General features: G+C 42.9%; 1 protein-coding gene and 1 long non-coding RNA gene across 5 annotated transcripts; both read right to left on the reverse strand.

The window, feature by feature from the left end:
* Positions 1-297: 297 nt before the first annotated feature.
* LOC149322025 (C-type lectin domain family 4 member E-like) lies at positions 298-15,705 on the reverse strand. Of its 4 annotated transcripts, XM_089533209.1 has the most exons (7): positions 15,191-15,705; positions 15,012-15,085; positions 8,786-8,899; positions 4,112-4,240; positions 3,323-3,468; positions 1,901-2,010; positions 298-522 (listed from the first exon to the last, which is right to left on the reverse strand). In XM_089533209.1, the coding sequence occupies exons 3-7, from the start codon at positions 8,820-8,822 to the stop codon at positions 342-344; spliced, it is 603 nt and encodes a 200-aa protein (XP_089389335.1). In that variant the 5' UTR covers positions 8,823-8,899; positions 15,012-15,085; positions 15,191-15,705; the 3' UTR covers positions 298-341. The 4 variants fall into 4 exon arrangements, with proteins under 4 accessions (XP_089389335.1, XP_089389325.1, XP_089389316.1 ...); XM_089533199.1 differs by lacking the exon at positions 15,012-15,085; XM_089533190.1 differs by lacking the exons at positions 15,012-15,085; positions 15,191-15,705 and having other exon boundaries at positions 8,786-9,248.
* A 401-nt stretch (positions 15,706-16,106) lies between these two features.
* Positions 16,107-23,883, reverse strand: LOC149322026 (uncharacterized). Its single transcript, XR_016281949.1, has 3 exons — positions 23,777-23,883; positions 22,423-22,532; positions 16,107-16,311 (listed from the first exon to the last, which is right to left on the reverse strand). It is a non-coding gene; the product is annotated as an uncharacterized LOC149322026 (long non-coding RNA).
* Positions 23,884-26,399: the final 2,516 nt, after the last annotated feature.

Raw genomic sequence — 26,399 nt, forward strand, 5'->3', positions numbered from 1 at the left:
CATGCACTGACTTCACAACCAACACCTTCAGTGCAAGGAGATGGCTAATGTGGCCAATAATGTTCTGCAAATTAAGGGGCTGCCTGGAATTGGAGAAATACCAGAATATGAAGTGTCCTTCTTCCTCAGTGACTGTATCTGCCCCTGCCTACCAGAAATAAAATAGCCATTCTTCAGTTTCTTCCATCAAAACATATCTCTCCCACCTGCAAAAAATGTCTTTAATGTTGAAATGGTTGATTGAAGATCTAGAACACAAACAAGAATGACCTGTTCAGTGGAGGAATAATTAAATTCTACTGATTCTGTTTATTTTTATATACACACAAGGGAAAGTAATTTCAATAAGGCAACTGTGGGGACTTCAGGACACAGGTAACATGGCTGTCCTTTTCACAAATGTATGGATACACATACTTGCAGTGAATGTTTTTCCACCTGTTATTTCTGCTTGAAATAACACAATGTTTTTCTTTCATATTGCTGTATGTGGTCTCAGTTGGTTCTGATGTCTTCCAGTTTCTGAAACAGAGAATCCACATTTTGCTGTGAGTAACATGCTAACTGGGGATGAGCCATATGTTGGGAGTCCATTTTGCTGCAGATTTGGAGCAGCAGGGAAAACACTGTCAATGAAATCCAGTGAAAAAAGAACACAAACAAGAAACCAGTTTTGTGAATGTAGCTTTGGATATCTATGCGCTTCATTCTTTTTTTCTAGTGTGGCTGAGGCTATAACCAGGAAATATTACATTTTAGAATATAATGAGAAAATTATTTAAAAATTCCTTGGCTAAATGGAAACCATGTTTATATACAAATTATAAATTCATTCATGTGTACCATGCTCAAATATAGGCTACTAACAACCTGATAGTCAAAGGCATTAACTAAAAGTAAAGTCAAGAAAGTCAAGACTTGGCTTCATGTTGTCCTCCTGTCTCTGGTTCAGCTGGTGGATATAAGAGAGGTAAGGTTTTCCCAGTTCTGGTGTCCAAATGCATCTCCTTGATGGAAGTGTAACAATGCTTAGCAATGGAGAATCAAGAATGCCTCAGAGCAGGTAATAGAAATAAGGTTAGTCAGTCTGTGTGACTCAAAGTGTCCCCCCTTTTTTAATCTACTGTATATACTCATGTATAAGTCTAGAAATTTAGGTCAAATTTGACACCAAAAAAAGCCCTCTGAGTTGTCTTATCCACAGGTCAATGTAAATACTATAACTCTTATTTAAAAGAAGGGACCATCCCCTGGTGAAAAGCGTAATCTGTCCTTGAACCCTCTCTCATCCACCCAGTCTTAAGAGTAAGCACAAAGAGTTATGCCTACTGGAATTGTGTAAGTTCTTTGATATTGTTTTGCCTTGCTTCATCCTTTAGATCCTTTGCTATATGCCCCCCAACTTTTACCCTTAACTTTTCCACAGGTCATAGCAAAATCCATAATTTTGGCCTCAAAACTTGCCCTTGACTTATACATGGGGTCGATTTATAGTCGAGTATATATGGTACCTAACCTGAGCCCTCTGATATGTAAACTGATATTCTTAGGGATGTCTTCTCTCCTTGCTAGTCCTTTCTCAGCTCTTTCCTAGAATGAAGCTAGATTAGATTTGATGAAGATTAGATAGCTAGATTAGAATGAAACTAGATTAGATTAGCACCCTGAGTAACGTTACTATAATAAAGCATTTACTTTGTTTCCCTATGCCATTGGTATCTTGGCTTCTTAATCAGGATCTCTAACTGCTGCACACATTCTCTATGATTACTGAGTACTGGTCTTGTCAAGCCCTTTGCAGTTTACTATTTAAATAAAAACTGGTGTGCTTAAGCCTTTTTCTGTGGCTTTCATCCATGTAATGAGAGTAATGGAGGAACCAGTGAAGAATGCAACTTACCGGTAAGATCCATTTGTCCCATCCACCCACTTCCACTGGTTTTGCACAGTATAATGCAAGCCAATCCAGAAGACATCTTGTTTGGAATGCATTTTATAAATGAGAAAGTCCTAGGGAAAAATGAAAACACATGTGTAAACCAAGCACCAGAACCATTTTATACCTCATACAGAATAAAATGATAGTGTAACCTTGGGCAAAGCTCCTTATACTAGACTGGCTCCTCAACTGGGGATACAGATATGCTGGATCTTTCTATTGTAGTAAATATCAGATTGAAACACTACCTACTATAGAGGCGGCTGTGAAAGTATGGAAGTTATTGTCACCCACCCCTACATTCTTTGGGTACATGCACATGAACTTTTTCTCATACACAGAAAACAACTACATCAGGGAGAAGTTTAATATAGTCTTCTCTTCTTGCGCACTATTCATTAGACCAGTGGTACTCAAACTTTTTACCCTTGGGTCCTTCCTTTACATCTCTATGCAGAAGTCACAGCCCCCCCCCCCCCCAATGTAGTATATGAATAAAAATATTTTGTTTATTTAGTGTGTGTATTTTCATTTACACATTGGCATATATTCATATTTTAATATTTTATAAAGCAATAACATCATTCAAATTAGAACAGTTTTGTTTAAGTAGATTCAATATTCAACTCAATGCATGTGTAAATTTTACACATAAAAAGATTTGGGAAGAGGAGGAGGAGGAATCAGAGCCTCCAAGCCTTGTACTCCCCTTGAGCAACTTTTATGTGCCCTCTAGGGGTCCTGCCCCAGTCTTGAAAGCTACTTTACTAAATAATAAATAAATAAAACTTTTATTTCTACCCCACTTTTTGTAAAAACAATCAAAGCGGCTTACAATATTAAAAGAATAAACCATATATACAAAAATACCCCCCCTTAAAAAGATTTTTTAAAAAAAGAATCTAATCTTTATAGGCTGCAGTAAGATATATATATATATATATATATATAAAAATTCTTGCACACTAGTTCATTAGACCAGTGATATTCAGACTTTTTACCCTTGGGCCCTTCCTTTACATCTTTATGCAGATGTCACAGCCCCCCTCCCCCATGTAGTATATGAATAAAAAGTCTCCTTGCCCCATGTTCTCTGATGGTGTTTAGAAATAAGACTGCTATCTAGCAATCAGATATAATATAGCTATAGCAGAATTTTACTACTTTATCTTGCTATCTCATTCTGCATAACATGCAAAAAGGCACATCCTCAGAAGTTTTGGGATCAAATCATAAGACAGATTTTATGGAAAGATTGCTCAACATCTACACTGAACACTCATTCTTGAGTTTATCTGAAAGACCATCAGGTAGAGATGCCCTCATATGACCCACTCTCAGCATCTCCATTTCTTATGGACACTTGACTCTCAGAACACTCACCTGCTCCTTTTCATCTTCAATCACAATCAGATCTGCTCCAAAGCTCTGACAGATATGTCTCCCCTCCTTCCATTTCTTTTGTTCTGTGGAATTGAAGTAACAACTCTTTTGGACCTTCAGCCATCCAGATGGACACTGTGAAAAGCCTGTAATGCATGGAGCGTTGAAAGAATGCAGGCCAGAATGAGTGGGTTCCAAATATCCCATTGGACCCAGCATATTGTTTTTACCTGGAATTAGATGCTACCACTAAAGGACTCTTAGAAAATAAGGAATGTCACAGAGAAAATTTTCATACTTGCAATCAGTTAATTCCCACATCTGACCTCTCTCAGCACACAGACTGATGACAGGGGACATCTTATGGAGTGACAAGCATTGTTTGTCTCTCCGTGGAAAATGGAGCATGAGAAGCCACTGGGAAAATAGAAGACAGACAAAGTATTCACCTGCCCCTCTGCCTATCCCAAATCTGCTCTACCGTCTATCTTGCTTTCCTTAGGGTTCAAAGGAAAAGAGTTGTCTTTCTCTCATATTCTGTAAAGTGACTGAACTAAAGGCAGTTCAGTGACAAGCCATTATTCATTCATACAAGCGATGTCATTTTGTCTTCCAGTTTCTGCAAAATTTCCCTTTTATTATATTTCAGAACCCTCAGTGCAAAATAGACATTGCATCCATTGTGGAGGGGGGGGAGAGGGAGGGAAGAAGAGAGAGATGTACTTCATGTCTTTCAAACTCACAGAAACGGTGTCTAGGGAAAGGTTTGATCTTGAGAACTGGACTTACATCTTAGGCTTGCCATCACAAGGGCCACCATCACCATTATCAGGGAGCAGAAGATTACAACACAGAAAATGATGAAGTGTTTCTTGCCAAAAGCTTTCCCCTCCTTTTCATCCATTAATATAATTGGTGCTGCAAAGAACAATAATTCACAGGAAAGACTGAGGTTTTATGGAGTGGGTTTACTGAGAATTTTAGACAACTAACAAGTCAGCCATTTATCTGTATAAGAGACAGAGCGGTAACCTCCAACCTAGATAGGTTGGAAATAAGGCACTGAGAGGGAGAGGGACACAACAGCAAGCTCCCCCTCTGTTGAGGCTGATTAGCTCCACAGGAGTGCATCCAGACTGCAAAAATAATCCAGTTTGGCACCGCTTTAACTGCCTTGGCTCAATGCTATGGAATTCTGGGATTTATAGTTTGTTGTGGTACCACAGCAAAGCATGGATGGCTTTGCTAACAGAAAAACTAGCAGAGTTTAATTATGAGGACAAAAAGAGTGTAGGGGTGCAACCAGGGCTGGACCTCAGGACCAAAGTCCAGATCTCATTTTCCAGGAGGACTCCAAATCAGCCAGGCAGCAGAAGCATGCCCCCTTTTATGCCTTTTAGCAGTGGTGTCACTGGGGTCGGTGCCACCTGGTGTGGTAACTCACTGTGTCACACACACCCCCAATTGACCTCCTATACCACACCACATTGAATCCTTAGGTCCCATTCCCACTGGGTTATAAAGCGAATTAAGAATCGAATTATAGGGACATCGTTACCATTTGAATTCGCGTTTGAGCCTAGTTAAAGGGAAATCATTCACATTTGAATTCACATCCAATCCAAATTTGGTCGATTTCTCTAGCAAAAACCCAAATCAGCGGTAGATAACCCAGGTTATCCTGACACCACTTTTCCAGCAGTTCTTTTTGCAGCTGCTGTGTCGGATCCAGGGCAAACTAATGGGAACGACAGAGTGTCTGAATCGGTATTTTAGGATGAGAGGAGCAATGTTCAAGGGGCTGTCCTGGGGGTGTCACCCACTTTGTTCTCTTTCCTGCATTACCGGTGCCATTTCCCCCCGTTCACATAGCCTTTCCCCCGGTGGAGTGGGAAGCAAGGTAAGGCGATTGTGTGTGTAGACAAATTTATTATTTTTTCAAAAAAATTAAGCTTTCAATCCCTTAGGCGCTCTGTCAGGTGTCCGAACATAGCAAATTGCTACATTGACCTCCAAACACAGTAAACACATTACGCCCCCCTGCAAAAAAAACCCTGCTCCATATAGATTGACGTGTGAGGAGACCCATTGAATACCATTATTTATTTCCTTTTTGCTTTTTGCATTTTTCTTTTTCTTTCTTTCTTTCTTTCTTTCTTTCTTTTTTTTTGGTCTGAGTGCCTAAGTGCTTGAGCAATCGATTGACTGCTAAAAACAAACAAACAGAAAAACAGGTTTCAAAGACACAAATGGAAACGGGGAACAAAAACAGCCCACATCAAAATGCATTGAAGAAATTGGTGTCACTGTGACATCTAATTGCCTAGGTGCTTGATTGACAGCTTTAAAAAGAAACAGTTCCAGAAAGGCAATGGGAACGGGGAACAAAAAAGTCCGCGTCAAAATACAATGGAGAAACATCAATGGGAACGAGAACATGGGTCAAGAAAAATCGAGTCCGTTTGCTCCCTTTTGTAATGGGAATGATGGATGTGATGCAGATATGACTCGGATACTCGATCCTAGCCAGACTCGCAGCGAGATTCTTTGATTTATATGCCCTGTGGGAATGGGACATTAGTAATGTTTTTTGTATTGATGTTACTCACAAATCATAGCTCCCATATATCATATACAGTGGGCCCTCTCCTTACATGGGGGATAAGTTCCAGACCCCTCCACGTAAGGGAAAATGTGTGTAAGCTCTAGCACCATAGGAAACAAAGGGGCGTGTGCACACGGTGGCGGTGCAGCGTGTGCGCGCGCCATTATTTAGATTGTCACCCGGCTTCCGTGTAAGCAGGAAGCCACGTATAGGGTGCCCACATCTGGCGCAGCTGTACTGTATATACCTGAATGTAATGGTAACACAATTTGCCCTTGTCTTATGCAGGGGATCTGTTCCGGACCCCCCCACATAAGACAAATTCTGCATATACTTGAGCCCTATTAAAACTAACGGGGCTTGGGCGTAGCATGGCAGCGCGCACACAAGCCATGAGCATGCACCATTTCATCGCTGTCATATGGCTTTCAGCATTAGCTGAAAGCCGCGTATAGGGTGCTCGCGTATGATGTGGGCACTCTGTAGTTGTGACATAAACAATTGAAATTATAATTTTAAATTATGCACAGTCTCAATGTGTTTCATGTGCTTAAAATGAAAATTTGGTAAAAGGTGATGTTAAAGAACATTTTAAAATTATTTTTTAATAAAAATTATTTTTTTGAAATTTGAAATTTTATTTTTTTTAAAGAAAACCTGGGGCCTCTCCTTTCTACTCCCACTGTGGGTTCCCTCTCTTACACCATCTCTTCAGCATTTCAAAGGGACACAGACAAACACCACAGCCTGTTTCAGCCAAAAGGCAGATGTTTGAGGAGAAGCGGCATCACGCCCCTCTTAGGGTGTCACCTGGTGTGGTCCACACACCCCACACCCCCTATTGACACCACTGTTTTTACTTCTTCAGTCTTGTGAAATTTTATCTGCTCCTTGGCCTCCGAGTGGGCAAACTGTCTTCTGTTTGTTTTTTTGTTCTAACAGATCAGCAGAGTAATAGCAGTTTTAATGGATAGCAGTGGGGCAGTTTGTTGTGTTGTGTTGGTTTCACAATCACAACCCAAGGAGTATACAGAGTCATTAAAGTGTGGGGGGCATACATCTGGGGTCTGAAATTTCCTAAGTACAGCAGCACTGGTGGATTTCTAACAGATCTGCCAAAGCACAAATGTTCTGACCACTGCAACCATTGTACATGAGAGAAATGAATGTTTTGGATTTACCACACAAATAAATATATATTCATATATAGATATATATGTATATGTATATAAAGCTAATAAAAATAAACTTGAGTGTAGAATTTAGATAGACCTTATAGTATAACAGACAGGAATGGTTTTTAAGAGCTCCTCCACTGTGCAACAGTTAACTGTCTGCTAACCCACCAAATCAAAGAAAGAGGGCTAGGAGTATGCTTGTGGGAGGATTTGCTGTGCTAGGGATTATGCTCATCCAGCTTCCGAAAAAGAACCTGTACATGTGTTTTTAAAGGTAGCGTATGATCCCAGCCTGAAAATTTTCTTGTATTTTTTTAAATATACCTAGTGATTCATTAGCAAGTTTGAATGATATACATAATGGTTGATTTTAAGCATCACCACTTTCCGCTTATGAGAAGCGTTACCTGCCCACCATGCATTCTGGAGCACAGCTTGGACCTATTTATTTGGTTTTTAAAAGTAATCATTATTGAGTGATGACATACATTTATGACTATCACTCCCAACTTCAACTAAAATACAGGATTACTATATAATCTAAATTATTTTTTAATAAATTCAATTAATTTTTGTTGGCATATCTCAGTTAACAAAGCCTCTGAAAAGTAAATCGCTTTTTACAAAGTTTTTTTTATGGCTAGCCAGCAACCCTTTTTCTCCTCATCCTCTGTCCAGCTACAAGTTTTTTTTTAGCATCATCAACATTGGGAGGAGGAGGATTGAGGGATGTAGGAACACTAGATTTCAGTGTTGATTTGCAGCAGTGTTTCTGCATTAATACAAACAAGGTTCATCTGGGAAAGAGTGGGATTCTACTTCAACTGATCATACCACAGTGCAATGCACCTGCCTACAACAGGCAAGGTAAGACACAGCTGATGTTAGAATCAGTTGCTGAACAGATGTGAAGAGCAAGAAAAGAGGAGAGCAGATGAGTCTGCCTCACCAGTAAACTGCAGGATGTTTAAAAAGCAAAGATCTGTACATTTGGCCACCAAAACTGAAAATCATAAGAAAAGAGGAGGCTTGTGAAAGACAGGAGAAAAAAATAATCTCTGGTGACATTTTGGATGAATTTTTCAATTGGTCTTTAGATGCTTCAACATGTTTTTCTTTACTCATGAAAGGTTGACGTGGCCTGATTTCACATGTGCCTATTGTTAGTTTTGAATAAAAAGTTTGAAGAAACATGTTGAACTGCTTTTTTTTGTTGTGTAGGCACCTATTCCTATTCTTTCCATGTTATTTCTGCCTCAGGTATCAACATATCTGTTAATTTGTTTTATTTGTTTTATTTATATACCGCTATTCCAAAGATCATAGCGGTGAACAGCAAGTAAGCTAATTAGCAAGTAAGCTAATTTGCCCCCAACAGTCTGAGAACTCATTTTAGCGACCTCGGAAGGATGCAAACCTGAGTCGAGCTTGGGCCCTTTTGCTGGTCTTGAACTCGCAACCTTGTGGTTTTGAGTGAATGGCTGCAGTACAGGCATTTAACCACTGCGCCACCAGGGCTCCACTGTTAAAGAAGTCATACCCAGGAACAAACTGCTTCATTAACTGGGGTGCATCTGTATCTCTTCACCTGTTACATACTTTAAATATTACATTCACATGCTTTCCAAATCACTTTGAATCTTATGAAGATCATTTGTAGAGATGCATTGAATCTTTCACCTGGCTCAGTTTTCAATCCCTCTTCCCTCTTCCTCATCTGCACACCTGAATGTGGGACGGACTCATATTCCAGTTCAGTAGCATTTTCATAGTCCTGGTCCAAAATCACAGATTCTAGAGACAGAAAAGGCATTCCTATGAGATTGTCTGTTCACTTGGAATGCTTACGTGTAACCCTCAGGTTTCAGTGGTCCTTCTGTACATTGCCCCTTTACTCTCTTGGAATATGACAGTCCAAATGAAGATAGGTTATTCAAAGGGTAGAAAAAAGCAAAATAGACATGCATGTTAGAAAGAAGGAAATGGCATCTTGATGTGACAACACTGAAACTGTGTCCCCCCCCGCTTCCTTTTCTTGAAATATTACCAAACAGCCTTGAAATATTTCTTGCTTCACTGGAAAATTGTGACTAATTGACCTAGTGGATTGGGGTAGCCAACCTCAGCTAGGGATAGCCTTCTGGAGAACATTGGCGGGATACAAACGGCCCTCAAGGGGCCGTTTTCCCGCCGCCGCCATTCGCTGCGTAGGGAAGCCCCAGCTGCCAGACCGCGAGGCTTCCCTGCGCAGCAAAAAAGGAGCGGCGAAATGCCGCTCCTTTTTGGAACGCGGAAGTGGCGCTGCGAGGGGTGGAGTGCGTCCTCGCGACGTCACTTCCGCCGCGACACGTCTGGACGCACAGCGTCCAGTACGTCAACATGGCGGCGCCCATGTGGATGGGCACCGCAAAAAAGTACGCGCTCCGCGCGTACTGGGAGGAAGGGCTGTCAGGAAGGTAAGAACCTTCCTAACCCTAATACGGCCCTTCCTAACCCTAGTACGCGCGGAGCGCGTACTTTATGGCGGTTTGTATCCCGCCTATGTTTCCCAACTCTGTTGTGAACCTAATGTGTAGCACCAGAATTAGAACAGCTCTTTCGTACTTTCTCCTGATCCCCCCTCCCAGACCTCCCATTACCTATTTTCCAATGTTCCGATGTGAAGTCCATTACCCAGTTATGAGATGATTTCTCTGATACAGTGTCATTCTGGTACTCATCATGGTGGTAGCTTTTATTCTGGGAGTCCTCAATCTGGTAATTGTCATCCATGGCTGGGTGAGGCTAAGTGAATAATTGCCTTTGGGACAGCTGCTATACTGGGACCGGATGTTTGTGCTCTCCCTTTATCATGATAGCTTCCTTTCTATCTAACAAACCACAAAAGAACCAGGCACATACATAATTCTTGATGCCTAGCTGTCCAGAAGAGGAGGGGGGAAAGCCTCCTTCTGAGAGAAAACCTGATGGGAAACATGGCTCCCAATGGAACTGTTCCACTGGTGAAGCTCCTCAGAATATCAATTTCATCTTCTGATGAGGGATTTTTTTTAACAGGAGGAGGAAAGGGTGAAATATCTTCTCTGTGTCTTCTCTTATTGCAGTGATTATGAAGATGCCTTTCTGCTGATACTTGTTTTAAAAAATCCCCTACTTATTACATGGGGTGGGCAGCTTCCATGGATTATGAAGGTTAAATTAACCCCCACCCCCCAAGAGATGGAATTCAGTGGTATATCAATAATATCAATAATAACAAAAACCTCTTTAGAACATGCAGGTCCACTTTAAAAGAAATTGTATGGGAAGCATGTGTCTTGTTTAGAAGCCAGTTAGAGGCTTCTGGGCATAGTGGTTAAATGAAAAACTAGGTGAGAGCTCCTCACATACCTTCTTTTAAAGAAGATTTTAAAAATAGGATTTTGTCACTGAAGTGCTGACACTCGTTCGTAAAATTCAGCTAAACACAGACTTTTTCCTCCTTGTGCTGGCAAATTCTAGTGGTGTGACAAAGGTGCCTCAAAATGGCCAGGTTGTATATGCAACCAGTAGACTGCTAATTATCCTGATTTAATACTGCAGGTAGTTTGCCCAGAGAATTTGGAATGTAACTTGTTCTGTTGTATTAATCTTCCTTCTATATGGATTTCCATTTCCCCATGCTCATGTTTCCAGAATTGCACTGCATAATTTAATGGGAGGGGAAAAGGAATGAAGTGAATGAGCAGTAAGCCAGAGACTAAAATCTCATTTCTAGATAAGTCACACTGAAAAGCTATTTCAGAACCTCACCAGGGACAGAAGATAGACTTAGCAGTGAAGAAATCCAGGGGCTTAATATATCTGGGATTGAGCATCAGTTTTTCCTCCAGTTACATAGGCTGGGGGAGGGGGGGGGAGCAAACTGCAGTGGGGGGGGGTAATGGAGTGGGATGGGACTGTGAACAGAAGACTCCACACTTGTAACAATTTGCTGCAAATGTTGCTACAAATGGCCCACTTGTTGTCAGCTATGTGTCTTGCCTTCATTTCAAAGGGTTGATGTTTAACATTGCGGAGCATTAATTCACCCAGACACTAAGGGCACATCAGCTTAGGCCAAACTACTGGGACAAAGCCAGGCTTGATCTACTCTGCCCTTCTTTTAATTTTGACCCAAAGTCCCCTTTTCATAAAGGTCTTCAGCCAGAGGTTATGCTGGCTGGATTCCACTCCACTTCTTCCTGGCAGAAAGTCCAAGTAGAGCCTCTGATCCCTGGCTCATTTATCATTTTTAGTACTGCTGAGGTATTGATTTTCTGCCAACCAGGTTGGAGCAGAAGTGAAAAGATGATTCCCCTCAATATTTCTTATTGCATGAGATTATCTAGCAACCTTCACCCCAAAAATCAAAGCCTATAGAAAGGCTTCAGGAGAGTCAAAGAGAGGTCTGCTTCTTTAGACAGGGGCTTGACCTTTCCTGAGACTTAAGCTCGTCTCAGAATACAACTCTTGAGGGATGGTGATAGGATGCTGTGAAGGTGACAACATGACACTGCCAAAATCTCTCAAAATCTTTCACTCCTTTTTATTGAGTACCACCGCTGCCACCACTTATATGAAGGTGAGTCTCACTCTCCCAACTATTTTTCTCAGATGGCAGCATAATGGGCCTTTTTATTCCACTGCTGCCACCAATTTGTGATGGCCACCTCCCTAGCTGCCCCCAAATTGCAAAATGAGACCCTAGAACTCAGATCCCTCAAACCCCTTCCCACTGCCCCTTTCAGGAGTGTATCTCAGCCACTTTGGCTGTTAATGTTAGGAAATGACATGTATGTGACCATAAGATGGAGCTGTAGCGGAACCTATTACAGTTCCAGTGACAGTTGACACTTGACACTTGCATTATGGAATGCTGATGCAGTCAACTCTCCTTCTGAGAGAGTGTCAGTTATGACAGTTGATGTTAGATTAACTGCCTCTCTGTTTTTGTTGTTATGGTTATTTAGTTGGTAAAGTAACTTATTTATTAACGCCCTCATGTAGAGTGAAAGCTTAAAGTGCTCTTGTCATTATTTCTCAAGCTGGGAGCTCAAGGCCATTTGCAGTGGTGAGGAAATATTTTCCTTCTTGGCCTGAATACCTTTGCAGACATCTCTTCAGATTCCTTCTCCCTGGCGTCCTGTCAACGTGGTTCAACTCTGCAGGTGGTCGTGGTGGACACAGCATGTCTTTCCACGCCCCAACAGTTAAGACCTCTCAGGGTCTAATAGCCTATTTATACTTCCTCCTGGGAGTAGCCCTCTCCTTTTGTTGGCTAAGCTCCCATTGGCTGTTGCCAGGCTTATTCTGATTGGATGTTGCCAATATCCCAATCTGCCTTTACTCAACTGATGCCTTCATCAGCTCATATTCCCTTGTGACTAGCTGGAAGTGATACAGTGGGCCCTCCACATTTGCTGGGGTTCGGGGCACAGGACCTCCATCAAAGTGGAAAAAACACAAATAAAAAACCACTATATTTTTTAACCTGAGTGCACCTCTCTGGGAATCTCTAGGTCCTCCAACACAACACTATGGTCAACATCCAGTGGAAGGTAATCCTAGAATCACACTGGAGGGCCAACAAAAGCCTACAGAAGTGGTTTTTCCCCCTAGGAATCTCTGGGTCTTCCAGTGTGACTTTTATGATCAACTTCTGGCAGAGTCACAGTGGAGGTTCTTGAGATTTCTAGAGAAAACATATTAGTCAAATCATTGAATAATCAAATCTTCAAAATTCAAAGCTGCAAATGTGGATAGCAGACTGTATTGTGTATGGTGCAGTAGTATATAGAGAAGCAGGTAGGACAGGTGGCCCAATGGGCTTCCCTGTCGATTCGTCCCCTATCTGCCATCCTCTAGAATCATATGCAGCCCTTTGAGCTGTGTCTGGAAATGGGCAAGTAGATTGTAAAGGTGTGACTTACATTCACCTTATAACAATCATAGTCAACAGTTTGGCTGCAGTGCTCTGAACTAGCGCCAATTTCTAAACATTTGTCAGAGGGGGATGTTATGTATTACACTCCTCCAAACAAAATATAACTAATACCTTTAATAGAGTGTGTTACATTAGTTGAAGTGAAATCTTCCTAAGGCACAGAAATCAGATCTGACATCTCTTGCCACAGTATGTTGCCTTTGCCTTAGTTTTGCAAAGTGTTCATGACCACCACTGAAATGTGGACATTTAAATCCAAAACTAAATTCAGCAGTACAAACTGCAAACCAGTCTTCAAGGGTATTCAGTCCCAGCCAACATATCATGTCCCCTTATTTCCCCTTCTTTATCTATTTGTTGTTATTGCCTATCAAAGTGGCTTTGTACCCCAATAAATGATAGACCTCCAGGAGCATCTGTAATTAGGAGCCCTGCTCAAGTCTTGCAAACTCAAGAATTGTGTCTTCCTTGTTGTGTCTTTCTCTTTTCCTACTCCCTTCTACTTTATGAGTCATATCCCCTCATGCCAGCTAGCACATACATTTTATGAGACAATGGCCCGTTACAGACCGCCAAGAAGCAGCGGTCTGCCGCCTCTGGTTGCAGCGTCCAGGAACCGCAGCAGCCAAATGGCACAGTTCCTGGACACTGCAGAGAAGGAGCGTGAAAATCGTGCTCCTTCCTGGGCCCTGGAAGAGACGCCGCCAGGCGCTAGTCGCACACTCGCGGCGTCACTTCCGGGGCGCGATGTGCAGATGCACAACGTCCGCTACATCAAGATGGCGGCAGCCGTGTGGAACGGGCGCCGCCATTTGTTACAGACTCAGTCCGTGGTAGGGTTAGGGGCATCTGGAAGAGACGCCCCTTTCTAACCCTAGCACGGACTGAGTCCGTCCTAGGGTGCCCGTGTGTAATGGGCCAATGTAACTCATTGGAGACAGCATAATTTATTATAGAATCCTCCTTAATCCATACAACACAGAGGACTACCTCTCTGTTGTATGTGTCCAATTTATTTCAAGTTTATTCAATCTCATCTGATCAATTATTTATGTTGAATGGTGAAGTAGAGAGAAAATAAAGAAAAAGGTTAAATAACATCAGCGTATTGATGACAATGAACTATGAGACTCCAAAGAAAGTCTCCCAGAGGACTCATGCAAATGTTAAAGGATGCCACAGGAGACAAGACTGAATTCTGAGTGAAGCCAACAGCCATGGTATTAAAAACAAGCCCCTAAGCATTATCTCCTGGAATCGCCTATCCAAGAAGGATCAGGACCACCATAAAATGATGACATATTCAGTAAGATGGTGCAGAAAGATGTCATACAATACTAAAAACCATGGAGAGGACCAACAGAACCAACAGGCCGGCACTCCCTTTCTACACATCCTAGTATGGATCATCCACAAATATTTCTACACTCAGTAGCAATTATGTGTATCACCAAATGCATTTCCCTTCTTGAGATTAACCAAGGCTTAAACTGAGCTCCTACTGTGGCTGAAGGAAAATCCCAAGTAACTGCCAGGAAATCAGTTAAATCCACCAGCCTCCTCAAATAGACCACTTTAACTGGTCTCCAAATTCAGACTTTGATCTAAAGCTTATCAAACAACGCTCTGTCCATGAATACTGTTGATGGAATGCTTCTTCTCATCCACATCACCATGCCATTCAGGTCTTCCACATTGCTCCTAGAGAGAGAGAAAGACATGTACATGCATGCAGACACATGCACCTAACACCTAACCAACCAAGGACACAGTCCAGGCTGGTGTGTTCCTGCAAATTCTGATCCCGGGTGTTTGTTATTTTCTCCATGCACTATGTAAATTACATGTAACAGAAATACCTGGCTGAGGGAAATGGCTTAACAAGTTAACACTATAACCCAAGCTGTGTAAGTTGAGGGATTTCCCAAAAGGGTAAACTACCTGAATGGTTGTGGGCGGAGTCAGCATCCCCGGCATGGGTTGGCCTACCTTGGGGTCCATGGCGAAAGACGGTCCTAGTCAAAGAGCACACGTGGGCTTGCAATTTGATGCTCGCAACAATCTAAACTTTAATGAGGTTTAAACAGCACCCCGCCCTTTTTGCCCAAATGCCAACTCACAGTCACCAAAGTCCGCCAGTTACTTCACTGGTCATCCATTTAGGAAGTTCCAAAGTCCGATCATTACTTCACTGGTTGTCCACTTGGTCACTCTCCGGAGTCCGGCTGACTTTTCTTTCTACAGAGTCTGTGGGCAAGGAGGTCAGAAGGCCCACTCAGCGTGCTCCCTCTTGCCTCATTCTCTTCTGCCCGGTGGCGACTCCGGTCAACAGCATCTCTCTCGGGTGTCCCACCAGGCCTCCCCTGGGTCTCCAGCACCCCGTGCTGCTCCACCTATCTCTGGGTTAAATGACTCTCCCCAGGGCATCCCTTCCCAGCGTGGGCAGGCCGGGTGGGATACCTGATGCGGTCCTACTCACCCTCGTCCTCTGAAAGAGGGGAACCACTCAGGGTAGGCCCCTGCTCAGGCGGTTAGGGCCCCTTCCTCTCTCCCTGCCCCGAGTCCGTCACCGCAACCCCTTCTTCCATGATGTTTCCTCCCCCTGCTGCCTCTCCCTGGCCCCTTATAAACCCCCTTGACCCCTCCCCTTGGTCCTGGGGTGGAGCCCCTGATTCCCATCTTGCCTCCAGCTGTGTGGCTCCTTCCTCCTTCACTTCCTCGGCTTCCCCAGGGTCCTCTTGCCTCCCTTCCACCCGCTCAACCCGCACCTCCTTCTCTACCTCTTTACAACGGTCTTGCCATCCTTCCACCTATGATTACCCAGGTGGCCTGATCCCCACCACCATATCTCTCGCTGCCCTCTAGAGTTCAAATAGCCATTTCTTGAGTATTTTCATGCTATCCCAAAACCCATCTTTCCCACCTACAGGAAATTGCCCCAGAGCCAAAGTGGCTGATCAAAGATCTAAAATGCAAAAAAGAAAAAGAAAAAGCAATGTAATAGCCAAACTCTGTTAATTTGTTTTATTTTTACATATCCACACCTACCCAAGGAAAATAATTTCAATAGTATGAAAGTGGGAACTTCAGATCACAGGAAATATGCATGTCTTTTTCACAAATGTACGGATGCATCTTTGTGCAATCAATGCTGTTCCATTCATCACCTATAGGTCCGTCTTTGCTTGAAGTAGCACAATGCCTATCTATAACCTCAGTTAGGTCTTCTGCTTTCAGTTTTCTGAAAAAGAGAAGCAATACTCCCTTTGAGTTGTATACTAACTGGGATGAGACATGTGGGGCAAGTTTAGAAATTAAGGAAGAAGCTGGGAATCCAATTTGCTCCAGATCCAAAGCAGCAATTATTATTATTAACCTTTATTTATAAAGCGCTGTAAATTTACACAGCGCTGTACATAAATTTTTTAGTCAGACGGTTCCCTGCCCTCAGGCTTACAATCTAAAAGACACAACACAAAAAGAGAAGGGAGTGGTGGTGGGGAATAGGATCAGGTCCAGCAGATCTTCTCCACCTCCGAGGCCTGGACCAAGGCAGATGGACTGGAGGAAGGGCTTGGCTTCTTGATGGATGGTTAAAAGGAGGCTTCCTGGGTCAGAGAGGAGCTCACCTCTGGGAATGCTTCTCTAAACAATATAGTCTTTAATTCAGTTTTGAAACTGGGTAGAGAAGTGATGAGGTGTGCATGTGGGGGAAGAAGGTTCCAGGAGTAAGGGGCAGCAAGCGAGAAGGGACGAATTCGGGAGGGGGCAGTGGTAGTCCTACACTGTGACAGGAGACCTTGACTACAAGAGCGGAGGGTGCGAGTAGGAATGTAAGGAGAAAGAAGGTCAGATAAGTAAGGAGGGGCCAATCCATGGAGGGCTTTGAAAGTCAATAACAAAAGCTTGTACCGGATGTGGAAGGGGAAGGGGAGCCAATGAAGGGAGGAGAAAAGAGGAGAAACATGGTCAAAGCGGCGAGCAGATGTGACAATACGGGCAGCTGAATACTGGACAGAGATTAAAGGATGGAGGTGTGAAAGAGGAAACCCTGTTAGAAGGAGGTTGCAATAATCTAGTTGCGAAACCACTAGGGCATGGACCAGAGTCTTGGCAGTAGAGACTGAGAGGAATGGACGGATCTTGGCAATGTTGTGGAGAAAGAATCTACAGGTCTTGGCGGTGGCCTGGATCTGGGGAATAAATGACAGAGAAGAGTCAAAAATGAAGCCAAGACTGCAGGCTTGATGAACTGGTTGAATAGAAGTGTCGTCGACAGAAACAGAAAAGGAATAATGAAGGGTGGGTTTAGGTGGAAAGACGAGAAGCTCAGTCTTAGACATGTTGAGCTTCAAGCGCCGAAGCCGCATCCACTGAGAGATGGCAGTCAGACAAGAAGAAACTTGCTGTTCAAGCCCCGTCAAAAGGTCAGGGGTGGAGAGATACAGCTGAGTGTCGTCGGCATACAGATGATAGGAGAAACCAGAAGAACTGATGAATTTACCTAGAGACAGTGTATATATAGAGAACAGAAGGGGACCCAAGACAGAGCCCTGGGGAATTCCAACAGAGGAACAGAGGATGAAGTCTGACCACCCGTGACCACTGCAAAAGATCTATCTGACAAGTAAGATTTAAACCAGTCGAGAGCAGAGTCGGCGAACCCAAGGTCAGAAAGTAAATCAACCAGGAGACAGTGGTCAACAGTGTCAAAGGCTGCAGACAAATTAAGAAGAATGAGAATAGAGTAGAGGCCGTTTGCCTTGGCCCACAAGAGATCATTTGAGATATTGGTGAGGGCTGTCTCTGTAGAGTGCCGTGGGCGGAAGCCAGATTGGAAGGGGTCCAGGATGGAGTTGGCTTCAAGAAACTTAATACATCGAGAATAAACGACCTGTTCTAGGACCTTAGAAAGAAAAGGAAGAAGAGAAATTGAACGATAGCTAGACAAAGAAGAGGGGTCGAGAGAGGGTTTCTTCAGAATTGGGGAAACGAGAGCATGTTTGAAGTCAGAAGGGAAGGAACCCATAGAGAGAGAGAGATTAAAGATATAGAGGAGCGAGGGCAGAAGAGAAGGGGCTATAGAGATTAGGAGACGGGAGGGAATAGGATCAAGAGAACAGGTAGTAGGTTTGGAAGAATTTAGCAGCTTAGAGAGTTCATCCAGAGAAACAGGGGGAAACCCAGAGAGTTTATTAGTAGAAGGTACCAGGAGGTTAGTGGTAGGGGGCAAGTCGGGAGGAACTATTTCAGATTGAATAGTTGTGACTTTTGTGATGAAGTAGTTGGCGAAGTCAGTGGGGGAAAATGATGAGAAGACAGGGGGAGAGGAAGGTTTTAGTAGTGTATTTAAGCAGGAGAACAAATGCTGCGGACACCTCTCATTAGCGCAGATCAGCGATTTAAAATAGTTCTGTTTTGCCATAGACAGAGCATGTGAAAAAGAAAGAAGGATGAATTTATAATGAATGAAATCGGCCGGTTCTCTAGACTTTTTCCAAAGACGTTCGGCTGCTCGAGATCAGGACCGGAGGAATCTGATAGTGGGAGTGAGCCAGGGCTGAGGCCTAGTCATGGGGAAAGACACACGTACAGATACAGGAGCAAAGCTGTCAAGAGTTGAAGAAAGAGTGGAATTAAATAAAGACATTGCTGAATCAGCAGAGTCCCCAAGATCAAGAGAAGAGAGAGATGAATTCAAAGTCTGACTGAGATGGTCAGAGTTAACAGACTGAAGGTCACGGAAATGGCGCTGGACAGTATGATGAGGAGGTGGGATATAAATAAGAGTAAAAGAAATTAAATGATGGTCAGACAATGGAAAATCAGATGCCAGGTAGTCGAAAATGATGCACTTAGCAGCAAGAATTAGGTCGAGACAGTGACCAGAGGAATGGGTTGAGGAGTTAGAATGAGGCTGAAGGCCAAAAGAAGCAAACAGGGAGCTAAGGCGAGAGGAAGAAGGATTGTTGGGATTGTCAAGGTGAATATTAAAGTCACCTAGGATTAGAGAAGGGACTGTATCAGATAGAAAAAACATCAGCCAAGATTCAAAGTCAGATAGGAACTGGGTAGCAGAACCAGGAGGGCGATAGATGACAGCAACCAGGAGCTGTAAAGGAAAAAAGAGTCAAATACAGTGAGACTCGAATGAAGAGAAACAATAGCTGGGGGGGGGGGGGGGGAGGGGGAAGAAAGAACTTGAAACTGGCAGGAATTGGACAATAGTATACCGACCCCTTCTCCTCGACCCTCAGAGCAGCTCGTGTGAGTGAATGAGAGACCGCCAAAAGAAAGGGCAGCGGAGGTAGCAGTATCATGGGCAGGGAGCCAGGTTTCAGTAAGAGCGAGAAGGTTAAATGATCTAGAGAGAAAAAGATCATGGACAGCAGTTGCTTTCGGAGCAACAGAGCGACAGTTCCAGAGTGAACAGAGGAATGGAAGCTGGGAGATAGGAAGAGGTCGAATAGGGATCAGGTTAGGAGAGATGCATGGAGCCATGGGAAGAAAAGGATTCAGTAAGCGATAATCAAAAGAAGAGAAGATAATAATGACAAAAGCAGGAATATAATAGCCGACTATACTTGGTAATATTGCCTAAATACCACAAGACACAAGGGATTTAATAGAGAAGGAAGGGGTGGGATTGGAAGCCTTTGCTCAAGGTCCCAGCTGCTGAGAGTGGTGGAAGGAGAGGTGGCAGATGGATGCAGGGAAGGAAAGCTCTATCCCTTGAGGCAGGCCCGATAGATCCGAGTCAGATGGATGTAGGAATGGAAGGTCCTTTCCCTTGAGGCGGGCCTGGTGGATGAAAGTCACTCCTCAGAAGGATGAAGAAAAGAGAGGCCCTTTCCATTGAGGGAGACCTGGTGGATGAAAGTCACTCCTCAGATGGCTGCAGGGAGGACGGTGTAGAAATAGTTGAAGGTGTTAACTGGCTCTCTCTTCCTGTGGAAGGCTCCACTGCAGGCAGGGAGGGCGGTCTAGAGACAGTTAAAGGTGTTAATTGGTGCCATCCAGTGAAGAAGAGCACGAAAAAGAAATTAGTTCTCAAAACTGACACTGAAAATTTACAGCAAGTCATCATGTTATACTATCACTCTATCTGTTCAACCTGTGTGCGGAAAATATCATATAGAAAGCACACTTAGACTCAGAGGCAGGAAGAGTGATGATAGGAGGAAGGAACATCAAAAACCTAAGATATTTAGACAATATAATACTATTAGCTGAAATCAACAAAGACCTGGAGCAGTTACTGAAGAGGGTCAAGGAGGAAAGTGCCATGGTTGGCTTGATATTGAATATTAAGAAAACAAAAATAGTAACCATGGAAGATTTCAAAAATTCATCCTAGATAACAAGAAAATTGAAATAGTCAAGGAGTTCTCATACCTTGAATCAAACATTGACCAGAAGAGAGAGTGCAGTCAGGAAATTAGAAGAAGGCTAGGATTGAGAAGGGCAGCTCTGAAAGAACTGGATAAGATCTTAAAGTGTAAAGATATAACTATGAACACTAAAGTGAGGAATGTCCAAGCCATCATATTCCCCATCACCATTTATGGATGTGAGAGCTGGACAGTGAAGAAAACTGTCAGAATGAGAATAAAGTCATTTGAGATGTGGTGCTGGAGAAGAGTGGTGAGGTTACCATGGACAGCCAAGGAGACAAACTTCTGTTCTATCACAGTCTGTTGCTGTGCTATTCTGACAAGCAACTCTGGATATACATCTGGAGGGGAAATTGCTGTTTCCCCTCTGATAAGGAGTGCCTGCAACAGTTAGAAGTTATGACTAAGGAGTAAAGACACCAATGGTTTGGAGAAACAAACTAAAGGCTTTATTATAGGAACTAGAATGGAAAAATTACTCAGGTTGCTAATCCAATCTAGCTTCATTCTAGAGAAGAGCTAAGCGAAGACTGGCAGGGAGAGAAGAGATGCAAAAAATAATCTGAAAGAGTATCTGTTTCCATAACAGAGGGGTCAGAATAGGTAGACAAGGGGGGAGGACTATCTAAATCTATTATTACTGCCCACTCTGAGGCATTCTTGAGTCTTGACCCTTCAGTGCTTAGTGTTGTTGCACTTCTGACAACCCTCCCCCCCCCCATGCATTCAGATTCAAGCAAGAAGGTGTTGTTCAACTTGACCATGTTAAAATGAACTTGGTAGTTGCAAAAGTAAACAATAAAAATAAAAAGTAATAATTTAGAGAAAGCATTTGCTATTGGCCCCTGAACAATTTCTATCAGAAGAGTTAATGAAATTGCCCTTTGTGTGAATGTACCTTTGGAGACACATTCACTTTACTAAGTGACTTGCAGGACCCTTTCATCAGCATACAATCCCACCACCATGGAAAGGTAAGCATCATTGGTGGAGGAGGTTACTATTAAAGCACAAATGTGGTGAGGGTAGGATACACTGTCAGCATTCAGCTGCCTTCATAAGTAATGGGTAAAGCTGTTTTGAAAATAACAAGCTGGTATAACAACCTAGCAGTTTGAAAGCATGCAAATGCAAGTAGATAGATAGATACCATTTTTCAGTGAGAAGGTAACAGCATTCAGTGCAGTCATGCTGGCCTCATGACCACCAGAGCAGTCCTCGGACAATGCTGGCTCTTCGGCTTAGAAACGGAGATGAATACCGCCCCTACAGTCGGTTACAACTAGACATTCATATCAAGGGACTACCTTACCTTTTACCTTTATAACAACATCATGTGATAAGTTCCTAAGTCAACAGAAACTTTTGCACTAGTATCAGCAGGAACCAAATAAATCCATCTGCGTGATTTATTATTTATTATTGTGTTTAAATATAGGCTACTAATGTTTAACAGACAAATACAATCACTAAATATAAAAGCAAGAATTTAGGACTTGGTTTCATGTTGTCCTTTTGTCTCTGATTCAGCAAGTGGAGACAAGAGAGGTAACATATTCCCAGCTTTGGTGTCCAAATGCCATTACTGACATTTTCAAGCCAGGTGCACATTGATAGCTTCATGTCTAAAGAATGTCTACCTGCTCAGCCATTAAGATCTTCTTAGAAGCCGTACCAGTTCCCAATCCTATTTACAAATCCATTTAAAATTGGGTTTTAACCTACAAAGCTCTCCATGGTGAAATATCTGCAGTTTTTCCAGACAGACACGAGTCCTTTATCAATACTTCAGACACTAAGTTTGTCAAACAAGGACAGCATTTGTCAATTTTTCAAATTAATAATGTTACGTTTTTTTCCCTTATATATATTATGTGGGGTGCTCAAGCCCCTTCCTGAGGCTCCCTCTCACATACTAGAGTAAAGGTAATAAAAGGTCCATGAATAATGGAACTTACTGGTATGATACATCTGTCCCATCCACCCACTTCCATGGTTTTCCACCAACATTGTACAAGCCAATCCAGAAGCTATTTTGTTCAGCACGCATTTTGTAATTGAGAAAGTCCTAAGGAAAAATGGCGGGAGAGACAATGACAAATGTATAAACCAAGCATCAGAACCATTTTACACATTATGCAGAATAATTTGATAATGTTATCTTAGGTAAAGTTCCTTTTACTGGAAACAGATACATCAGGGAGAGGTTTGGCATTACACCTATGCACTAGTTGACTAGGCAGAAGGATTGCTCTCACATACACTTTCTATGAAGGGGTAATTAGAAATAAGATAGCTATCCAGCAGTTATCTTCCTACCTCATTCTGCTTAATATGGCATATAATATGGTACATAATATGGCAAAATGGCTTATTGTCAAAAGTCTTGGGATGAAATATTTAAAAAGAAGATCCAAAAGAAGATCCAATACAGACATCTTCTTGTTTGGAATGCGTTTTATAATTAAGAAAAATGAAAACAGGATGGTTTTCCCCTTACCTGTTGCCAGTGGTTTTAAATTTAAATCATATAGCAGCTGCTACAAGCTCTGCCACCCCACAGGTGCCACTGTTACCCACTACTGACTGTCTTAAGTACTACATCCCACCTTGGACCTTCAGTCTCCAACCTTTGATTTTGCTAGATGTGTAAACCAAACAGCAGAGCTATTCTGCCCATTATTTAGAATAACATAGCACTGCAGTCAAGAGCTCCAGATCTGTGAAGGGGCCTTGGGCAAAATGCCTTCTACTGGATCAGCTACTTTGCTGGAGATACCAGGTGAGGGTCCTGCCTATAACAGTAGAGAGTCAGGTTGTGCCACCTCATACCACAGATGGGGCTGTGAAAATGGGAAGACCGTCATCACTCAGTCCTTCGTTTCTTTGGGCACATGCACACAAAAGCCTCACTCCATATATAAAATTAATGCTTCAGGGAAATTTTTTAGCATAACTTGGCATCTCTTGTATGCATTCCCAAATTCTGCATGATGTTATCCCCAAAATTATGTGTTAACCCTTTGATAACCTGGAATATAGCTCACAAAGCTACAGCTGTTTGCCCCAGCTAATAGCAGAATGCCATCATCACAAACTCATTCTGCATAATATGCCAAATGGCACATTAGCAAAGCTAATGTGATCAGATCATAAAAAAACTATTATGGAAAGGTAGCTTGACATCTATTCAGATACTTTGAAACTCACTGTTGAGTTTGTCTGGAAGACCACAAGAAAAGGTGTCCTTCTATGCCCCACCCTCAGCATATCCATTTCTTATATAAAAGATTCAGGACACTAGAAATTCACCTGCTCCTTTTCTTCTTCAATGACTATCAGATCTGCTCCAAGGCTTCGGCACATATGTCTTCCTTCATCCCACTTGTTTGGTTTTGTGAAGTTGCGGTAGCAACTCCTTTTGGCTTCCAACCAACCAGATGGACATTTGTAAAAGCCTGCAATGAATGGAGCCTTGAAATAATGCACACTAGATTGAGTGCATCTTAAACATCTCATTGGTTCCAGGATGTTTTCTCCCTGGCAACAGATACCACAACTGAAGAACACTAAGCTAATGGTAAACACACATGACTCTGGGCTTACAAATACCTATTAAGCAGTACTCTCACACTGCATAATAAGATATTCATAATAAGATATTTCGTAGTAAGATATTTCTCATTGCTAGCCAGTTCTAGATAGGCATCCAAAGTCATTTGCATTGTTTGAATTTCAGAGCAGATTGAAACAATGGTTTCTGTATGGGACAAGTCTTGGATACCTTACTCCTTTTTTGGAGATCCAGAATGTGGATCACTGTGTTGAAATAATAATAATAATAATAATAATAATAATAATAATAATAATTTATTTTTATCCCGCTTTTCCAATGATCAAAGCGGTGCACAGATTAGACAAAAGTACATTGAAGTAAAAAATGATAAATACAGCATTTAAAAACAGTAACAATACAGTAACAGGGCCAGCTGAGTGGGGGATCCATAAACATTGCAAGGTCATTAACAGAAGGGGTGAACCATAGAGTAACATCTCATGGGGGGTAGGCTTGAGAAAAGAAGAAGGTCTTAAGATTCTTCTTAAACAGATCTAAAGATGTGGTGGAGCGGAGCTTGTCCAGATTGTTCCATGTTTTTGGGGCCGAGATAGAGAAGGCCCGTTGCGAGGTCCTAACATATCGTACTGTTGGGACCTCCAATAAATTCTTCCCTGCCGACCTGAGTGTGCAGGGCAGATTATATGGAGAGAGGCGGTCCTCCAAGTACCCTGGGCCCAAGCCATTTAGGGCTTTCTAGGTCATTGCCAACACCTTGTATTGAGCCTGGAAATAAATAGGCAGTCAGTGAAGATCTTTCAAGATAGGTGTTATGTGGTCTGACCTGGAGCATCCAGCGACCAATCTCGCTGCCATATTTTGCACTAACTGTAGCTTCCAGGTTTGGTACAAGGGTTGCCTCATGTAGAGCGCATTACAGAAATCCCATCGAGAGGTTACCAGAGCATGTACTACAGTTTCAAGGTTCCTCCGATCCAGGTAGGGACGCAGCTGGCGTATCAACCGAAGCTGATAACAAGCACTCCTGACCGCCACATCCACCTGAGAAGACAGCTGGAGCGACGAGTCCAGGAGCACTCCCAGACTGTGAACCGAGTCCTTCAAGGGGAGCGTGACCCCGTTCAGGACTGGATGGCAAATCTCACCACCCGGACCCGGGGAACCTATCACCAGTACTTCCCTTTTCTCTGGATTCAGACTGAGTTTGTTTTCCCTCATCCAGCCCATTACCGACTCCAAGCAGGCATTAAGAGGAGAGATGCCGTTCCGGTTGTGATGGCGCCTCGCTAAGACGGACTCCAAAGGTGCTGCGGAGACGTTTGACCAAAACAGAGCCTCGGCCTCAGAAAGGGATTTCTGGGTGACCGGGGAATCTCCTCGAGGTTGGGGAGATCGGAGGGGGCTCGACGGAAGACCCAACCCTTCACGGACTGTTTTTTACAGAGTAAGTATTTCCCGCTACATGGGTAAGACGGAAGATACCGGGAAAGGGGGTCTGCAGAGCAATCCACGCTCGTTTTGGGTAGAAGCAACTAGGTCGCACAGAGGTGCCACCAATTTATAAACACAAGGATAAGAAGTAAGAAAGTAAAGAAAAAAGCTACCAAAATCCTGTGAGTTAACAACTACAAACAACACAGTAGATCGGGAAGAGAAGAAGCAAGTAGTAATCCGGAGAATTTAAAGGCTATTATTTAACTGGTGGATTGGGGAAAAGACATTACCCTCATGGTCCCTCTCCCTTAGGGATAACGAACAATTTACATTGCATTTTGAATCTCGGATATTTAAGAAAGTAAGCGCATTAAAATCTTTGCTTCCCTATTTTATGTGACGGAGAGGAAACCAGGAGTTAAGGGGTTAAAAATGGCGTCTTGCAAAGAAGGACTCCAAAGGAGTTAAGAAATTAACCTTGAAAACCCACCTGTGCAGCCATAGTGTTTTCAGCGGGAGGAGTGGATCGAAGCGGAGGAGTGACTGAGGAGAGAAGGTCGGCGTTCAGGACGGGAGGGGCAAAAGAGGAAGAAGCCAGAAGTGTCGCAGAACGGAAGGCAAGGAGAGAGGAGAGGAGAGAGACAGAGCGGTGATGGAAGCTTGCCTGGAGGACTGAGTAATAGGAGGAGTCGACTTGGGGGATAGACTGACGACGGAAGAAGGTCGAAGGAAGATACAAGAGGGACAGAAACTTAACGGAAAGGAGACTGTCAACGGAAGAATAATAATAATATGTTTATAATAATAAAGAAGGTCTAAAGAGCAGTAGAGGTGTGGAACAACGCGGGCTAGAACGGACGGAGAAAGAAACGGAGAAGAAAGAAAACCATTTGGACTGAGAGACGTTGGAACTGGCTGGAATTG

This window comes from Sceloporus occidentalis, unplaced genomic scaffold, assembly GCF_023333645.1.
Source record: "Sceloporus occidentalis isolate IW3139 unplaced genomic scaffold, rSceOcc1.0.p SCAF_1, whole genome shotgun sequence".
NCBI classification, from domain to species: Eukaryota; Metazoa; Chordata; class Lepidosauria; order Squamata; family Phrynosomatidae; genus Sceloporus; species Sceloporus occidentalis.